At 42.0% G+C, this 17,370-nt stretch overlaps 1 protein-coding gene across 3 annotated transcripts in view; it reads left to right on the top strand.

Moving 5' to 3' along the window:
- Nucleotides 1-1,533: 1,533 nt before the first annotated feature.
- Nucleotides 1,534-17,370, top strand: part of LOC135256874 (rho-associated protein kinase 2-like) — a 34,390-nt gene continuing 18,553 nt past the window's right edge. The window contains exons 1-13 of one of the 3 annotated variants that reach the window (XM_064339111.1): nucleotides 1,534-2,103; nucleotides 2,321-2,453; nucleotides 6,917-6,998; nucleotides 7,389-7,489; nucleotides 7,588-7,725; nucleotides 8,503-8,763; nucleotides 9,628-9,772; nucleotides 12,464-12,602; nucleotides 13,273-13,364; nucleotides 15,457-15,616; nucleotides 16,889-16,952; nucleotides 17,087-17,163; nucleotides 17,264-17,312. In XM_064339111.1, the coding sequence (XP_064195181.1) occupies nucleotides 2,355-2,453; nucleotides 6,917-6,998; nucleotides 7,389-7,489; nucleotides 7,588-7,725; nucleotides 8,503-8,763; nucleotides 9,628-9,772; nucleotides 12,464-12,602; nucleotides 13,273-13,364; nucleotides 15,457-15,616; nucleotides 16,889-16,952; nucleotides 17,087-17,163; nucleotides 17,264-17,312 (1,407 nt within the window). In that variant the 5' untranslated portion in view covers nucleotides 1,534-2,103; nucleotides 2,321-2,354. The remainder of the gene's footprint in view (nucleotides 2,104-2,320; nucleotides 2,454-6,916; nucleotides 6,999-7,388; nucleotides 7,490-7,587; nucleotides 7,726-8,502; nucleotides 8,764-9,627; nucleotides 9,773-12,463; nucleotides 12,603-13,272; nucleotides 13,365-15,456; nucleotides 15,617-16,888; nucleotides 16,953-17,086; nucleotides 17,164-17,263; nucleotides 17,313-17,370) is intronic. The other 2 variants (XM_064339112.1, XM_064339113.1) reach the window with 2 other exon arrangements.

The raw sequence follows: 17,370 nt of genomic DNA, 5'->3' as shown, positions 1-17,370 counted from the left end.
TGCTACACATATGTATAGGTATATAGCTCTTAAAAATTGTTCAGTTGGCTAATGCCTCATCGTCACCACACACTATGTGTAAGCCACATGTAGTCTGTGTCTAAAAGTATAACATTTGTGATGTATTTAATTTATGCATTTCATTATAAGAGGATAAAATACGGTTTAAGTTGATTTAATGGGACTATTTCATTCTCATGACCCCCTGTTAGCATATTACTGACTAGGAGATATCTCACGTACATACAGAACAACAAAGAAACCACAAAGCCAGCTCTTGCAGGTGAGAATGGATGAGGCTAGTATGCGTCTGCATCATTAATACCCATAGTTGACCCCAATAAACTATTCCACCAACAATTATATTTATTACAGGGGTAGGGGCTGGGGAGCAAATGTGTCCCCCCAATTTCAAACTCACTCCTATGCCCCTGCCCTGTAAAACATTGAAAAATACTGCAGCATGTCCATGGTAGTGAGCAAATTAACTGAAGTTAATGTGAGTGTTACTAGGCTAAATATATCTAATGTAACTAGGCAACATTGCTGTCAATCATAATCTGTGTTTAATTATTGCCAATTACTTTATCAACTTAGATAATTGAGGTGGCGCAAATGGATTAATTGTTTGAGAAGGGGTTTGATAAAGAGGTGATCATCACCTCTAGCTGGTGGAAGATTGAAGTGCAATGTAAGAAAACAAGGGGAGACAAACTGGTAGCCCTAATTGTGCAGTCTAAAATTAAAATTGCTATTGAGGTTTTGATTATTTTAAAAATGTAAATCTAAAATTTACATTTAAATGACTTTGTCATTTACTCTTAAGATGTGTCTATTGCTGATTAGCCACTTAAATCCAGCTCCAGAACTGGCTGAAAATCAGGACTACAATGGCACATGCACCTACTATATGAATGTTGTTGCAAACTGCCAGGGTATGAAGTGGTTGCATCATACAGAAAGTAAAATGATAAAATAAGAAATCTATATTTTTTCAGATTTAAAAAAGGTCAGATGAAGAAAAGAGTTTCCAGGATAAAATACATTTATAGATTAATACAGTAAATATCTCAATGCACTCTACAATGTTGTTGTCTTAAGGTATTCTACAAACAAAGCCCCAAGCCCCCACCCCACCGCGTTACTTCACACTCCATTGTTTTATATTTGACACATGAAGGAGCTTTGCGCTATTGGCACCCCAAAATAATACTACGTTTACACTTTAAGAAATCCGAAAACGAGCATTCAGTTACTTCATGACAACATAAGCTAACTCAATAATGAGCACAACCCGTTATAGTATGTTGTTCAGGTTGAGCTGATGCGGAAAGTAGCCTATTCGCTTTGAACGAATAGTCTATTGGCCCACGTCTTACGAAATTATACAGCTCACCACACAAGCTGGAATCCCGCATAATAGTTTGCGGGTTATAATGCAATTCTGAAATTATTCAAGTAAAATATTTCTGACATCTTAAATCACTGTGAGCAGGCTACTACAGTCAATTACACTGCTGCCGTCGCAGGCTGCGCGTTTGGACAATGAGTATTGTAAGCTCTGGTGTTGCTTTTAACTGGGAGTTACGTGTCATTGGTTATTTATATCCAGACGTAACTCTTTGAAAGTTGTCCACTGTTGGTTGCAGGGAAGTGACGACGAAGAGATGAATGAGATAAGGCAATCAGGAAAAGAAAAAAAAATATTTGTGGATACGGCATGCTTGATGAGGCGCATTGAAAGCAGTAACGAGGGTTGACTTCAGGAAGTCGTTTGCTAGACAGGCTACGCATAGCGCTGAGGAATAAAATTTTGGCAATAAGCAACAGGTAGCCTATTGGAAAGACGACGCTGAAAGACAGGTGTTGGAAAAAAAAAACATGAACTGTCACGCTTCATCCTTTTTCTGGGTACCTTTGGAATTACCGGCTGTTCGTTTGGGATAAAATAGAAGACTTAATATTGAAGTGTGTGCGTTTGTTGGAACATGAAGATTTGAAATCAAGTACAGGACACCGGAGCGTTCAAAAGGAGGGAGAAGAGAGGGAGGACATAAACACCCAGCCTGTCCTCTTCAATACTAAACAGTCTACCTGCGAAAGGTCACTTATAGGCTAACGAACAGCCATCGTGTCTAAGCCTCATCGTTTGGGCTACATTCTAGATATAGGCTATAGCCCATTTTAAATCTGTCCACAGTTAAATATATAGCCACCACGTTCCAGGAAATTTTGGAGTGCGGTGTCAGATTTTTTTGTATTGTCAAAATACAAAAAAACCCTCACACTTCCTGAATGCCATTGTGATTCTTTTGATTAGGATTGTATCGGTGGACGAGACTCAAGAGGTAAAAATGCCGTCCGGAGCGGAGAGGAGGCTTGAGAGCCGGCTGGAAAAACTGGAAGCCATGATCAAGGATCCACGATCCGCGATGAACATGGAAAGTTTACTTGTAAGTTCGCGTATTTGTAAATATCTCTCGGCTTGGCATTCTGTCTGATGGACAGGCTGAAAAGGCTGCCGAGTCTGTATGATCCGGCAGCCTACTAAAAGTGGACATTGACTCACTTGCCCTCTTATGAGTAAGTAGGAATATCTTGAAATACATTGGCCATGTCAAGGTTTACATTCAATGCGACTAGCATTAAATTGGCCGTTTTGCTACATTGTTATTCTAAGTTATGTTTATTATTCACAGCTTGGAATAGTTTCGAGGCAAGTCATTCATTCTCTGTGAATGAGACACTGGGATGATTAACAGTCTGTCTACATCTAAAACTGGACATCCAAGGGCATATTTTACTATATCTGTACATTAAATCTCCCTCCCCCCAAACTAACTCAAAACGAACCCCTCCTAGAATGGCCCAGATAAATGTATGCAACATAGATGCTATACATGCACATGAGTGTAATTATTAAATATATTAAACAGCTTGCCTCAAACATGTTTGCGTATAATCACACAACAAGTTTAGATCATTTCAATTTAGTGTTTTCAAAATAACTATTATGTGTTAGGAGAGGTCCTTATGCAATTTGGGGACCTGTGCTGAAAAATCTGAGTCACCCTTATTCAAGTAGATCGAAGGCACTTTCAGAAAGCTCGGAAACGATGGTTTAACATGCCTCCAATGATGGGGGAAAAAAATATTCACTTATGTAATATGCAGACTGGGGTCAGGTATAAAATATTTTTTAAATATGTAAGTTTCCATACACTTATTTTATTGCTATAAATTTATTTTTATAAATTTATAATTTTATTTTATAAAATTTACCAACTGGTATATACATGTTTATGCTTTAGTAAAATTTGAAGCATTTTGTTCATTAATTTTCCTTTATTTAAACGATTAGTCTCATTGAGATCGAGATCTCTTTTTCAAGAGAGACCTGCATGCACATGTAAAAACACACCTAAAACACATTCAACAGACAAGTGCATAAACATAAATGAACAAAAAAAAAATGTTACATGTATATAACATCCAAGTAAACAACGCTAAATGTTAGTAAAATGTGAAGACGCATTTCCATATGAAGCATATCTTCATTATGTTAAAGGTAATATGACATATTTAATGGTGCTTTAGATGTCCTGTTGTTAAGCACCCCATCTTTAGTTTGTAATTCGCAGAGCTGGCCTTTTTGGTGTAAGAACCTGGGTCCACTGCTCCCCCACTCTGAGGCTACCCTGCACCTGCTCCTGCCCTTTTGTGAATGCGTGATTGGGTGAACATCTTGGAAGACAGTTATTTAAACACAACCTGAACATTTAACTGTTACAAGAAGTGGATCAATACAAGCAAATGCTTTAGTTTGTAAAAGTTTTTGATAGTTATGCTATGAAAAACATTATTTTCAACCCCCAAAATTGAAAGACACTGCCATTGAATCACTGAACTTAGTTTCAAATACACTAACAGCTGGTTTATTGGAGGACTGTGATGCATCTTATTTTAGTGGTTTGATAATGTCTCTGAGCAGCTGCGGTTTTGGATATCTGACTTGCTTTCTGTCCCACTTGAATTGTAGTGTCCATTCAAGTTTTCAATGTTTCTTTTTTAGTTTCAAGCTGACTGAAAACACGCACTCATGCGTACACACAGACACACACTCACACATACACTCTCACACACAAAACAGTTTTATAGATTTGAGTGTATCTGTGGGCAAGTCTCTCTTTGAGGACATGTAGCTTAGAACTTGTGCTATTCCATGGCAAGTGTCTTTTTTATATTCATAGCACATTATGTGTAAAGTGTGCATGTGCTTGTGTCTTTGAAGGCAGAGTCAGCCTGTATTTATAGATATGAATGTCTTTATGGAGCGCGGGGGGGTGTAGATAGATGGCAGTGGTATGTATTTCTCCTCCCACATGATCTTGACTCATTTGTTTGACCTTTGGTTAACCCCACCCCACTTTCCTCCGTTCATGCATTTTAAAGTCTGCAGAAATATTTTAGAGAAAAGGCAAACATTCCATCTCCAGCATATAAGCCTATTCTTCATTGGTGAAATGTTACTGGATGTACTTACTCATGAAATCAAATGAACCGATATACACATATTTTAAGCCAACATCACACATACCAATATAATGCACAGGCAAGCACCTACACGTGCACATGCATACACACACAACCAAACTTGCAAACACTCAGACATACATGCACTTGCACATGCACACTCATGAAGAGAATTTACTGACTCCAAGCTGATTTTAATGTTTAATTGTGGCTTTTGACTGAGGCTCATCTCCACATACTCATCTCATTTCCTGTTTGGCTAACACAAACGTACTGTTTCGAAAACTGTTTGCCTGGATCCAATAAAGGGGTTCCTTTTACCTTGTGTGTCTGTACCCCACCCCCAATGAACACAGCACAGTGGCTAACACAAACGTACTGTTTCGAAAGCTGTTTGCCTGGATCCAATAGAGGGGTTCCTATTACCCTGTGTGACTGTACCCGACCCGCAATGAACACAGCTCAGTAGCTAACACAAACTCAGTGCTGTTTCGAAACCTGTTTGCCTGGATCCAATAGAGAGGTTCCTAATACTCTCCCCTCCCCCCTACCCCCTCAGTAACACTGCTAGCACAGCTCAGTGCTGTTTCGAAACCTGCTTGTGTCTGGGTCCCATGGAGGGGCTCGTATTACCCCTCTCCGAGTCCAGAAAGGTTGATGTGCAGTGACGCGTCTGTCCTGATATAGCTCCTGAACTGTGCTGCTATTTCCACACGTCTGCATCAGGGAAGACAGCTTTTGCATATTCAAAGCATTAGGACTGTTCTGTACCTGAATTGCTAAGAGGAATAGCATTTTCACCCACAATGAGATCACCTCCCTCAGTACTGTAGTCAAATTACCCCTTTTATACCTGGTCCCACCAGCCTTGCCACTCCTCAGTATAATGACAGCACAGTTTGGTGACTGGACATGGCCCCAGGCTACTCTCTGAATCTCCCAGCCCTAATACTGAACACTGTCCCACTGTGCCTTGAACCCTGTTATGTATTTATTATATATTTATTTTTATATTTAAAACCCATGATTGGTAAGTTATATTTGTAAAGGCTATATAGTAGATCAGTTTGTTTTGGCTATGTTTTCTGTCTGTATATTTCATGAAACAGGAACCAAATACAAAGAAGTGTACGCATTTTCTAAAGTGGTTTATTAGGCAAATTTCAGTACAGTTTGAGGGAGTAGAACTGGGCCTGGATTTATCTCTCTTTTTGAGGCCTGAGCCATGGAGGTAGAGAAACCTGTATGATGATGATTTCACACCCCATCACATGATCTGGATATGACCCTGCCTCCAGGGGAGTGGGAGTTCAGGTGAATGCGCTTATGTTTTTCCTATATTGTAAACCGCTCTGGATAAGCATCTTATAAATGAATATAATCCGATACACCAATACAAAAAAAAAAGATCCATATCATTCACAACAGAGTTATGCATTTCATGAAACGATTCAAGATAACTGTGATTCTGGGCTTTTGTTTATGGGATGGGGGGTGGGGGGTGGCGGGGTTCTATTGATTCTGGATGTCCCCTGTGCCTCTCCTGTGTAGCAGATATGGGCTTTTCATTCATACATTACATGGCATTAGGATAGGGTTATGAGAAATTATTGATGTTACCACGAAGCTGTGGTCCATGCCATGTTGCTGTGGTCCATACTGTGTCTAGATATGACGTGGGCCATGCTGTGTCTATGTGATACATACCGTGTCTCTACAGTGTGATCCATATCATGTCTCTAAGATGTGAGCCCTATCTTGTCTCTATGGTGTGATCCGTATCTCGTCTCTACTGTGTGATCCATATCTTGCCTCTACGGTTTGATCCCTATCTTGTCACTATGGTGTGATCCATATCATGTCTCTGTATTGTGATCCATATCTTGTCTCTACGGTGCGATCCGTATCATGTCTCTGTCGTCTGGTCCAAATCATGTCTCTATGGTGTGGTCCATATCATGTCTCTGTGGTGTGTTCCATATCATGTGTTTATAGTGTGGTCCGTGTCATGTCTCTGTGGTGTGGTCCATATCATGTCTCTATGGTGTGGTCCATATCATGTCTCTGTGGTGTAGTCCATGTTATGTCTCTATAGTGTGGTCCATATTATGTCTCTAGTGTGGTACATGTCATGTCTCTAGTGTGGTCCATATCATGCCTCTGTAGTGTGATTCATATCATGTCTCCTGTGTGGTACATATCATGTCTCTGTGGTGTAGTCCATATTATGTCTCTATAGTGTGATTCACATCATGTCTCTAGTGTGGTACATATCATGTCTTTATAATGTGATGCATAGCATGTCTCTTTGGAATTTCTTTATGGAATGTTTCTGTTTTTATTCATGCTGTTTTTCTGAAGTAAGTTTCTTCTCCATTTTCAGGATTCCATGAATGCTTTGGTTTTAGATTTGAACTACCCTGTGCTACGGAAAAACAAAAACATTGCAGCCTTTTTAAACAGATGTAAGTGATATATGGAAGAAGCTGGCAGGTCCGAAGTTGAACATACTGCTATTTTCTAGTATTTCTAAATTTTTTATACTCTGCCATGTAATGAATGATCTCTCTCTGCCTGTCTGACCCTCTGTATCCCTGTATGCCACTTTGTGACCCTGTGAGATCTCCTGTAGATGAGGGTATGATCCTATGTGTTCCTGTTGATCAGTGTGACCCTGCATGCCTTTCTGTAGATGAGAGTAAAACATTGCAAGTGTTCTGTAAATGAGATCATGACCCTGTGTTTCTTGTAGATGAGAGTGTGACTCTGTATTCTTGTAGATGAGAGTATGACCTGTAGACCTACAGTATAGAGTGTGTGTTTCTGTAGATGAGTGACAATGTGTGTTCCTGTAGATGAAAAAGTTATGGGAAACATGAAAGAGCTGCAGGTGGGCCTGGAAGACTTTGACCGGGTGAAGGTGATTGGCAGGGGGGCCTTTGGCGAGGTGCAGCTGGTGAGAAACGTCTTAAATCTCCCCTGATTTAAAGTGAAAACTCCATTTCCCATCTGCAGAGTGACTGTTTTTTTTTGTACTGTGTTTTTTTTGTGCAGGTGCGTCACAGAGCCTCTCAGAGGGTCTATGCCATGAAGCAGCTCAGTAAATTTGAGATGATCAAGCGCTCAGAGTCGGCCTTCTATTGGGAAGAGAGAGATATCATGGCATTCAGTGAAAGCCCCTGGATTGTTCAGGTAAAAACTCACACTTACTCACGAAGGGACCATGCTGCTCGTCACTGAGTTTGGTGGGCTTGGACAAACAAGCTGCAGTTCTCCTTTTTCAGTTCAGGTGTAGAGAAATATTTAACATAACAATTGTGTATGTAGCTGTCTGTAAAACCACTGCCTGTACAGTAGCTGTGCTATATTTTTACTCTGTCCTGCAGTACATGTCTGCACAGCCCAGAACTGTGTGGAATCTTGGTTATGTGTGCTATGTAGTTGCATTGTTATATTCTTCTACAACCTCTGGGCACCCGTTCCCTGCCTTCTGCATGTCTGTACTTCCTGGTCATGTCTCCTGTCTGTTTTGGCCCCCTGGTGGTAGAATTAGCTTCCCACTGGTCAGGACTGAAGAAACCCTATCTATCTTCCAACACAGACTTAAACCCCACCTTTTGAAACTATGCAATGGCTCCCCTAACCCTCTTTCTGCTTTTCCTTTTTTGGCTGTACTTCCTGGATAGTAATGTCATGGGCATATCTGTGTAAAGATAGGTTAGCTGTGTAGTGGTATTTATGTTTCGTATTTAACTAAGGCTTGTTCAACTAACGTTGCTCTCATTGATTATAAATGGGCCTTCTATGGTTTGGTTGTGATATTGCACTTTTGTACTACTGAGACTAACATCAGTGTTCTCCACTTTTGCAAGTCACTCTGGATAAGAACCTGGATAAGAAAGGTATTGTGATGTAATGGAATGTAATGTAATAATAGTAGTGAAGTCACATTCCCTTCCTCCTTTATAGTTGTGCTGCGCCTTCCAAGATGACCTGCACCTGTACATGGTAATGGAGTACATGCCAGGCGGAGACCTAGTCACGCTCATCAGCACGTATGACATTGTGGAGACGTGGGCGCAGTTCTACACCGCAGAGGTGGTGCTGGCTCTCGACACCATCCACTCACTGGGCTTCATCCACCGTGACATCAAGCCCGACAACATGCTGCTGGACCAACGTGGACACCTGAAGCTAGCTGATTTTGGCACCTGCATGAAAATGGACTCTGTGAGGGCTAGGTCTCATACACTAGTTGTCAATATTAGAAGGAGGCCTCTCTTCCTCTCCTTGCTATAACACACACTCCAGCTCTTAATAACACACTCCAACTTTTAATAACACACACTCAAGGCCTGGAAAACACACATTCCAGCCCTTGATAACATACACTGCAGTCCATAATAACACACACTCCTGGCCAGGCTAACGTAGCATTAGTTTATGCTTAATTTTGGTGAACCTGCTGTGACATAGTTTTTCCTTTAAAAACCTCCACCAGAGGTTAATGGATAACCATCAACACCGTAGACTCACATAACAGACCATCACCCCATAGACCAATGTAACAGACCATCACACTGTAGACCCACATACAGGACTATCATACTGCAGACCCGCATAAAATCCCATCAAACTGCATGCACCACCTGGTGGACAGAGTGTGTTGTGACTCTTCTGATCCCTGAGCACTCTATAAATAGTTTTTTATTTACCAAACTGACATTGAACAGTCTGCTTTATATCTATGGTTTTTTCCCCGAATTACTAGGCAGCTTCCTGTGAATGCAGCATTTTAAAGCATACTTTTCCCATCTGTTTTATCAAAGTATGCCCCAGATATCTTCTCAATAATTAATCCTTTAATGGTGCTGTGTTTAAAATGAATTTGAAAGAATCATTTGATGTCTTTTGTTTTAGGTAGGATATCCCATAAATCTTTTCCGAGACCTCAAAAATTTCCCATTCCATAAAAAGAATGACAGCAAGAATCACACTTATAAATTGCCTCTGGCGACACTGGTAGTGTTCTGGCAGAATGATGATTTGACACAACAAAGTGTTGAATATGCTTATCTGTTTGTCCTTTTGCAGACAGGCAAAGTACGTTGTGACACAGCAGTGGGAACTCCTGACTACATCTCGCCCGAGGTGTTACAGTCACAGGGGAGTGAGGCTTACTATGGGCGTGAATGTGACTGGTGGTCTGTGGGAGTCTTCCTCTACGAGATGCTACTCGGTGAGTCCTGTCACAGTTACAGATTCTCAATCTCTGGTAGAATGTCTGGAAAACTTTTCTGGCCTGGGCCTCCTGAAATCTGATCGGTAGCTGCAGATTTCTCACAATAGATGTGGTTGGCTGGGGCAGTTTATCATTTCATACACATACCCTATACGAAGTTGCCCTTCCCCTACTTATACTTTCTCTTGTCTGTCTATATTGCTCTTCCTACTTAGCACAGCTGGCATTGGTGAATTTTAATAGGCTACTTGCACTAATGACTTATGCATTGTGTCATAAAGTGAATTGGAATGGTTGATGGCGCTATTGTAATGTTATGTGTTAATTTTGATATTGAATGATTTAGAGGGGGCTCAAAATGTAACTTGTGTTCAAGCTGGTTATTTAGTTAGAAAAGCGAGCAGGCTATGTGGTTAGGTAAAATTGTACCACTTCCATACTGGTCTCTACAAACTAGTTGAGCAGGCTAAACATGTAGCTAACTAGCATGCCATTATATAAATGCAGTGCTGCTCATTATATTGGAACTTAACACGAGTTGCTTAATCAACAAGTTATTTATTGCCATATTAGGCATTAAATAGCTATCATGCCCTACAAAATTAAATATCCTATATTTGAATCCCAGGAATTTAAATTGGCCAGACCAACACATGACCAACATATTATTTACTGTGCTGTATGTACTATATTTCAATTGGAAAAAGTTCAATTGTTAATTGATGCTGTTACAAGCTGCGGGGTGAAATCAGTTAGGTACCATTTGCTGTGAGTATAGAAACATCAAAGCAACTGTGTGAAAAAGTGAGAGCAAATGGCAACCAGCCAAACCTGCATTGTGTTAAAATAAGTTTAATCACAGAATTATAGTAAAACCTAAATACAGTTTCAACAACCTTAATTGATAAAGAGAATGGTTTTGGCAGAAACCAGCAAACAAGGGGAGATTTGCTTGTGGAGGTAATGGTGATGTTGATGGGATGAGAGAGGATGGGAGTGATGGTTTGTTTCTGCTGGGTACCTGTTCATGCTGAGTGAAAGGTAATTTTCATCTTCAGTGAGAATGTGGATGCTGTGGCTAAGATTGCTGGGAGGGGACAGAGGATTGATATACAAGTAGCACTAAGCCGAAGGGAAGTCAAATCAATGATCAGGTCATGTGGGAGAGAAAATTGTCATACTCAATGGAACAGTAGTAATAAAGGGAGTGGAAACTACCAAATACACAAATCAGTGAATAAAAAGGTGGGGCAGTGGAATTGTAGGAAAGAGGAAGTTATATGGGGTAGATTGCGATTTGGGTATACAGGGCTAAATGCTTCTTTGAAACTGATTGGGAGTCACAAGACAGGATTATGTGATGAGTGTGTTGTAGAGGAAACCAATGTTTGGTGAATTGTATGATGTAGATGGGGAGAAATAATGTGAGAGGGTCAAAGAAACGGGAAACTGTGAACTTCACAGGACTTCTGGTCATATTGATCTGAGTTATGTATTTTTCTTTTTCAACCTACATGTGGCTGTAAATTGTGAATGAAGATGTTGGGCTTTATTTTGGTGCTCAAAGCAACCAAATAGGAAAATATTGTGGTATGGTATCTGTCTAATGTAACAAAACTCACTCTGTGTAGACCCATTGCTGCAGCTCATATTTATCAGGCTATAACTGCCATCTTAGAATGCAGACTTATATAACACACATCTGCTATTTTCCATGCAGTGGTCAGCAGCAATGACCCCAGCAACCCACGACTCTACTGTCACCCTGCAACCACACTGTCTCTATTGTCACCATGTTCATTTGTGCTGTACTGACTCCCCCTGACTGCATCAGTTGCTGATATCTTTCTACGACACTAATCACTACTGATACCTCTTGACCACATTAATCACAACCGATGTCTACCAGCCACAGATAGCTTTCTACTACACTAATCACTACTGATATCTCGTGACCGCATGAATTACTACCGATATCTACCAGCTGCTGATATCTTTCTATGGCACTTATCACTATTGATACCTCTTGAATGCATTAATCGCTACCAATGTCTACCATATCATATCATATCTCATCCATATGTATGTATCTCATCCACATCAGTCATGGAGATTTCACTTGAGCTTCCCAGTCACTGCTGGTCTCACTTGCCTACATGTATCACTGCTGACCTCACACAACACACAACCACATCATTTACCAGGGACAGCACATGACCGCCCAAGTGACCGCATGCAACTGCATCATTTACCAGGGACCGCCCCAGTGACCGCATGCAACTGCATCATATACCAGGGACCGCACATGACCGCCCAAGTGGCCGCATGCAACTGCATCATTTACCAGGGACCGCCCCAGTGACCGCATGCAACTGCATCATATACCAGGGACCGCACATGACCGCCCAAGTGACCGCATGCAACTGCATCATTTACCAGGGACTGCCCAAGTGCCCAACCACATCAGCACTGACCTGCAAATGACATCCATTTCTAAATCCCCCCATTTATTTCCACGCACTGTGGATGGCTGCATACATACATAAAATAAACAAAAGTGTGTCATGTGATTTTAGCCCTGGACTGTGGATGAGTATGAGAAAGAGCTCACAGGCCCTCTTTGTCTGTGGTGTTGAGGTCCCGTCACCATGCACACTCCTTTCTCTAAAGCCCAGGTTTCTTTCTCAGGTGACACTCCATTTTATGACGACTCTCTGGTGGGGACATACAGCAAGATCATGGATCATAAAAACTCCCTCAACTTCCCAGATGGCGCAAATATCTCCAAGGAAGCCAAAGATCTCATATGTGCCTTCTTGGCAGACAGGTGAGTTTAATTTTCCTGCTTCAGTGACCTTGTGCTGCAAACATTTTTGTCACACTCATTTTGTTCATGTTTATACCATCCAGCACTTCAGACAAAAATCTGTTTCATTTTCCTGTGATTGGTTAAGATGTCGTCCCCTGTACAGTATATGTGGGTCCAGCTGGCCACCGAGATGAGATGAAATATTGAATATTAAAATGAAAGAGAGCAATAGAGATAGATACAAAAGAGAGTGCAGTTTTTCACTGTCTCTGTCACTTTTTCCTTCCTTCCCTCAAAAAGTTACCCCTGTTGCCCAAAGCCCCCACCCCACCCCAGCGGAACTATGGGAGGAGTGAGAAAGAAGGAGGGCACAAGTAAAGAGAGGAGGAGTTTCACTCCAGTCTCTGTGTCAGCTTCATGCTTAATACTCTCTCTGTTCTCTCTGGTTCTTATTCAGTACTCCTTAAGCTGAACCCTGAGTGTTGGCCACAAGTGGGGAAGGTGTTGATGTTCAGGGCTGGACATTTACAATCTTTTTAGGGGCAGTCATTTTTGCAGGTTGCCGTCATTTGGTCATTAGGTTGAGGTCAATAGGGAGGAATGCTGGAGTGGAATATGGTTTGAAGAAAACGTCAGTGATTGGATCACACCTCTGATTGCTCTGATTGTGGTTCACTGGCATGCACAGGGAGGTTCGGCTGGGGCGGAATTCTGTGGAAGACATCAAACGACATCCTTTCTTCAGGAACGAACAGTGGACTTTTGACACCATTCGAGAAAGTAAGATTCCGCACTCAGAAAATGGGAAGATTTAAAACATTACTGCTATTTTGCAGTTAAAAGAATGATGTGTGTTTTTTTATATATGTGTGTGTTCTTGTGTATGTGGCCGCGTGTGTGTGTGTGTGTGTGTGTGTTTGTAAATGTTTTGAGAATGTATGAGGATTTTTTTTTCGAAAAATGCGTTCAGATGTACTATACTTACATCTTATCAACATATATCTGCTTATAGAGCATGCTTTAAAAATGCTTAATATATATATATATATATATATATATATATATAGTTACCCCTAAACTGAACAAGTTGGGACAACAGAACAGAAAAAAAAAAGTTTTATGTAACATCAGGCCAGCTGTTTCATTCTTTCAGATTAGTAAGCATGGCATGTGGTTTTTGGCAAAACGTCTTGTGGAAAAGAAGACAATTTAAGCTTTCAGCATTCAGTTAATCAAGGCACTTTAAAATTGTGACTTAATATGTATGAGTTAAGCCAGAAAAGTCACATGTATGCTGTTTATGTACATGTCTGCATATTTGTATGCCTTTGTGTGTGTGTATGCAGTGTAAGTATAAATAGACGAACATGTATGTGTGGACACTTTGCACTGTCACGGTGCATGCTCTCATGTACTGATGTTCTGTACTTGAAACGGTTTTCATTTGATATGGTTCGTGTTGGCTCAAAATGGCCATCACTTCCCATTCTGTCCTGATGGTCGTTGCCAGAAAGCATTTCTAGCACAGTGTGGTGGGGAGGGTAGATGGCTGTCACACGCACATTAAGCTCTGGAGAATGCCGATTCTCTCTCTCTCTGCACGTTTGCCCATTTGCTCCTGAAATATCCTGCACCTCTCTAATCTGCATGGATGTGGAGGCCAGGCTTGGGTCTCTCTGGCGACTGTGGGGGCATTTTGGGAATGCTCTGGGGCCCACAGGCGAGTGCTTCAAGCCCTGCCGTGGGGGCGGGGCCTGTGGTGTGGTCGCCTGAGCGTGGCTAATGACAGGGACATCCAAGGCCTGCAGGCTGGATTGAGGGGTACAGTCACTCTCACTGTGGCAACAGCTGGCTGTTGTTACACAAGCAGCCACCCTGTCCCTTAACCTCTCTCTCAGGCACTCTTCTTCTTCTTTATCTTTTCTATTTCTTTAACTTTATCTCATTGGTATTGGAATTTCTTGTAAGCATGTATGTCTTTGTGTCTGTGATTGTGTCTGTGTGTGTGCGTGCGTGTGTGTATGTGTGGCATGCATGTGTTCATTTGGATGTGTGTTTGTAATTGTGCTTGTGTGTCTATGTATGCACATTTATGTGTGTGCGCGCGCACATCTGTTTGTGCTTGTGTTTGTGTGTGTGTGTGTTTACGTGTTTTTTTATTTGTATGTGTGTGTTGTGGAGTGCATGTGTGTGTGTGGTATGTCTTTGCGTGTGTGTGCTTGTACGCGTGTGTGCGTGCATGCCTGTGTTTGTGTTTGTGGGATGTGCTTCAGCCTGGACCTCTTCCTGTCTGTGGAAGGATCAGGGAAGAAAGGCGCAGTTTTTCCTGCTAGAGGAGTATGTGTAAAAGGCCCAGTGTGTGGGAGGCACAAAGCCCGTACTGTAGGAGAGAGGAGAGGCATGGCTCCAGCAGAGGGCTCTGTGGGTGTAGCCAGTAATATTGGCCTGGTAGCAGGTCTCAGCACTCAGTTTCTGCAATAGTGCCAGAAGTACTTACACGCCTACACACACACACACACACACACACACGCACGCATGCACGTGCACAAACACAGGTGCATGCACACACAGGCATACACGTGCATATACATACACGTAAACAGACACACTCTTGCACGTATGCACATACTAAAAATGTAAATCTGTATTGGTCCCTTCCAGCTCATGCACAGTTTGTGTGCCTCTCTCAAAAGTCTGTTATGCCTGCTTGCTGTTGCTCTACACAGAAATGAAAGGTCCTGCCATTTTTCATCCACATTCTCCCTCTTTACTTCTTTCCCTCTCTTCCCTTTCCTCTGTCAATTCTCCCTTTATTCCATCCTTCTTCCTCATGCATCTTCCCCCTCCCCTCCCCCCCCCCTCTGACCCCCAGCGGTCGCCCCTGTGGTGCCGGAGTTGAGCAGTGACATTGACACCAGTAACTTTGAAGAGTTTGAGGATGGAGAGGGAGATGAAGAGACGTTTCCTCAGCCGAAAGCCTTCATGGGGAACCAGCTGCCCTTCGTGGGCTTTACCTACTTCAAGGAGGACCAGTAAGAGCAGTGTGTTCGCATGCTCATGTGCATGTGTGAGCTGGTGTGTCAGCTGGCGTGAGTGTGACTTTGTGAATGAGCATGTGTGTATATGAACCAGAACTGTGTGTGCGTGTGTGCATATACACTCACCGGCCATTAGGTACATCTTGCTAGTACCAGGTTGGCTTCTGCTGCTGTAGCCCATCTGCTTCAAGGTTTGACATGTTGTGCATTCAGAGATGCTTTTCTGAATACCTCGGTTGTAACAAGTGGTTATTTGTGTTACTGTTGCCTTTCTATCAGCTCAAACCAGTCTGGCCATTCTCCTCTGACCTCTGCCATCAACAAGGGATTTTCGCCCAGAGAATTACCGCTCCCTGGATATTTTCTCTTCTTCGGACCATTCTCTGTAAACCCTAGAGATGGTTGTGCATGAAAATCCCAGTAGATCAGCAGTTTCTGAAATACTCAAACCAGCCTATCTGGCACCAACAGAACAGAACAATGCCGTGTTCAAAGTCACTTAAATCACCTTTCTTCCCCATTCTGATGCTTGGTTTGAACTTCAGCAGATCGTCTTGACCATGTCTACATGCCTAAATGCACTGAGTTGCTGCCACGTGATTGGCTGATTAGATATTTGTATTAACGAGCAGTTCAACAGGTGTACATAATAAAGTGGCCGGTGAGTGTATGTGGTAAAGGTTCTCCTGCTCTAGCTCTCCAACTTAATTAGCTGACAGCTTTTACATCAATATCAGTGTTGCGTTACATTGGCTTAATTTATTTAAAGGGTTTTAAAATGTTTAAATGTGTGGTTTTGGTGCTGACCTTAATAATGCAAGTTCATGGGAACTAACTGTACTATGAAAATGGAAGACCCAATACTATTGGGTTGTCATTCTAGCAGTATTATCATTTGCATATCAATAATTTATTCATGTTACCATTTCATACGTTTCGCATTCCTCCACTGCTGTCCTGCTTCCACTCCTGAGTCCATGTGAGACAGGGCCTCCATGACTTAATATTTTTTCACTGAAGAATGTGTGTCTTTTGGCTGAAAAAGGTTCACTGTAAGAAGGGCTTTGCATCGCCCAGCTCTGATTTCACTGTTAAGGACAGGACCCACTTTGTGATAACATGCCGAAGGCTGAGATAGCGTATAAGGGCACTGCAGCTCTGGTTTAACACACTCTGCCTGGCACGACAGAAGGGTTTGGAACTGAGTACCTGTAGAGCTGAAGACTGGATCATATTAGTGAAGGATTTGCTCCATCTTCGCTGCAGGTTGCTAAGTGACCTAAGTCCAACCGACGTGGAGGAGGATCGAAGCACGGCCATCAAAAGAGAGGTGCATATCCGCCGTGTGATGCATCTGAGCAATTCAACCGCAGGAATATAGTAGAATAATCTGGCCTCTGCATTGTAATATAATAATGACAGCGTAATGCAGTGTAATATAATAATGACATAATCCTCTGCCAGTCAGATGAACTGAAGCAGTGGGAAGTGAGACTCAGCAGTGAGATGCAGGCCAAACAGGAGCTCCAGCAGAAGTTCAGGTAAGGCAGGGGTTCTCTACAGGCGCGTGAGCCTCATTTGTGCAGAACGGTTGGTGACACATCAGTCGTATTGACCTTTAATCCATGATCTGTCTTCTAGAGCTGCCTGTAGTCATCTTGAGAAACTCACCAAGGACCTTGATGCTGAGGTGAATCTTTACATCTGATCATGATGATTTGCATGTTTGTTTGTGTGTAACTGAGAGA

Source organism: Anguilla rostrata, chromosome 6 (genome assembly GCF_018555375.3).
Source record: "Anguilla rostrata isolate EN2019 chromosome 6, ASM1855537v3, whole genome shotgun sequence".
NCBI classification, from domain to species: Eukaryota; Metazoa; Chordata; class Actinopteri; order Anguilliformes; family Anguillidae; genus Anguilla; species Anguilla rostrata.
This window is presented reverse-complemented; position numbering and strand designations above follow the sequence as displayed.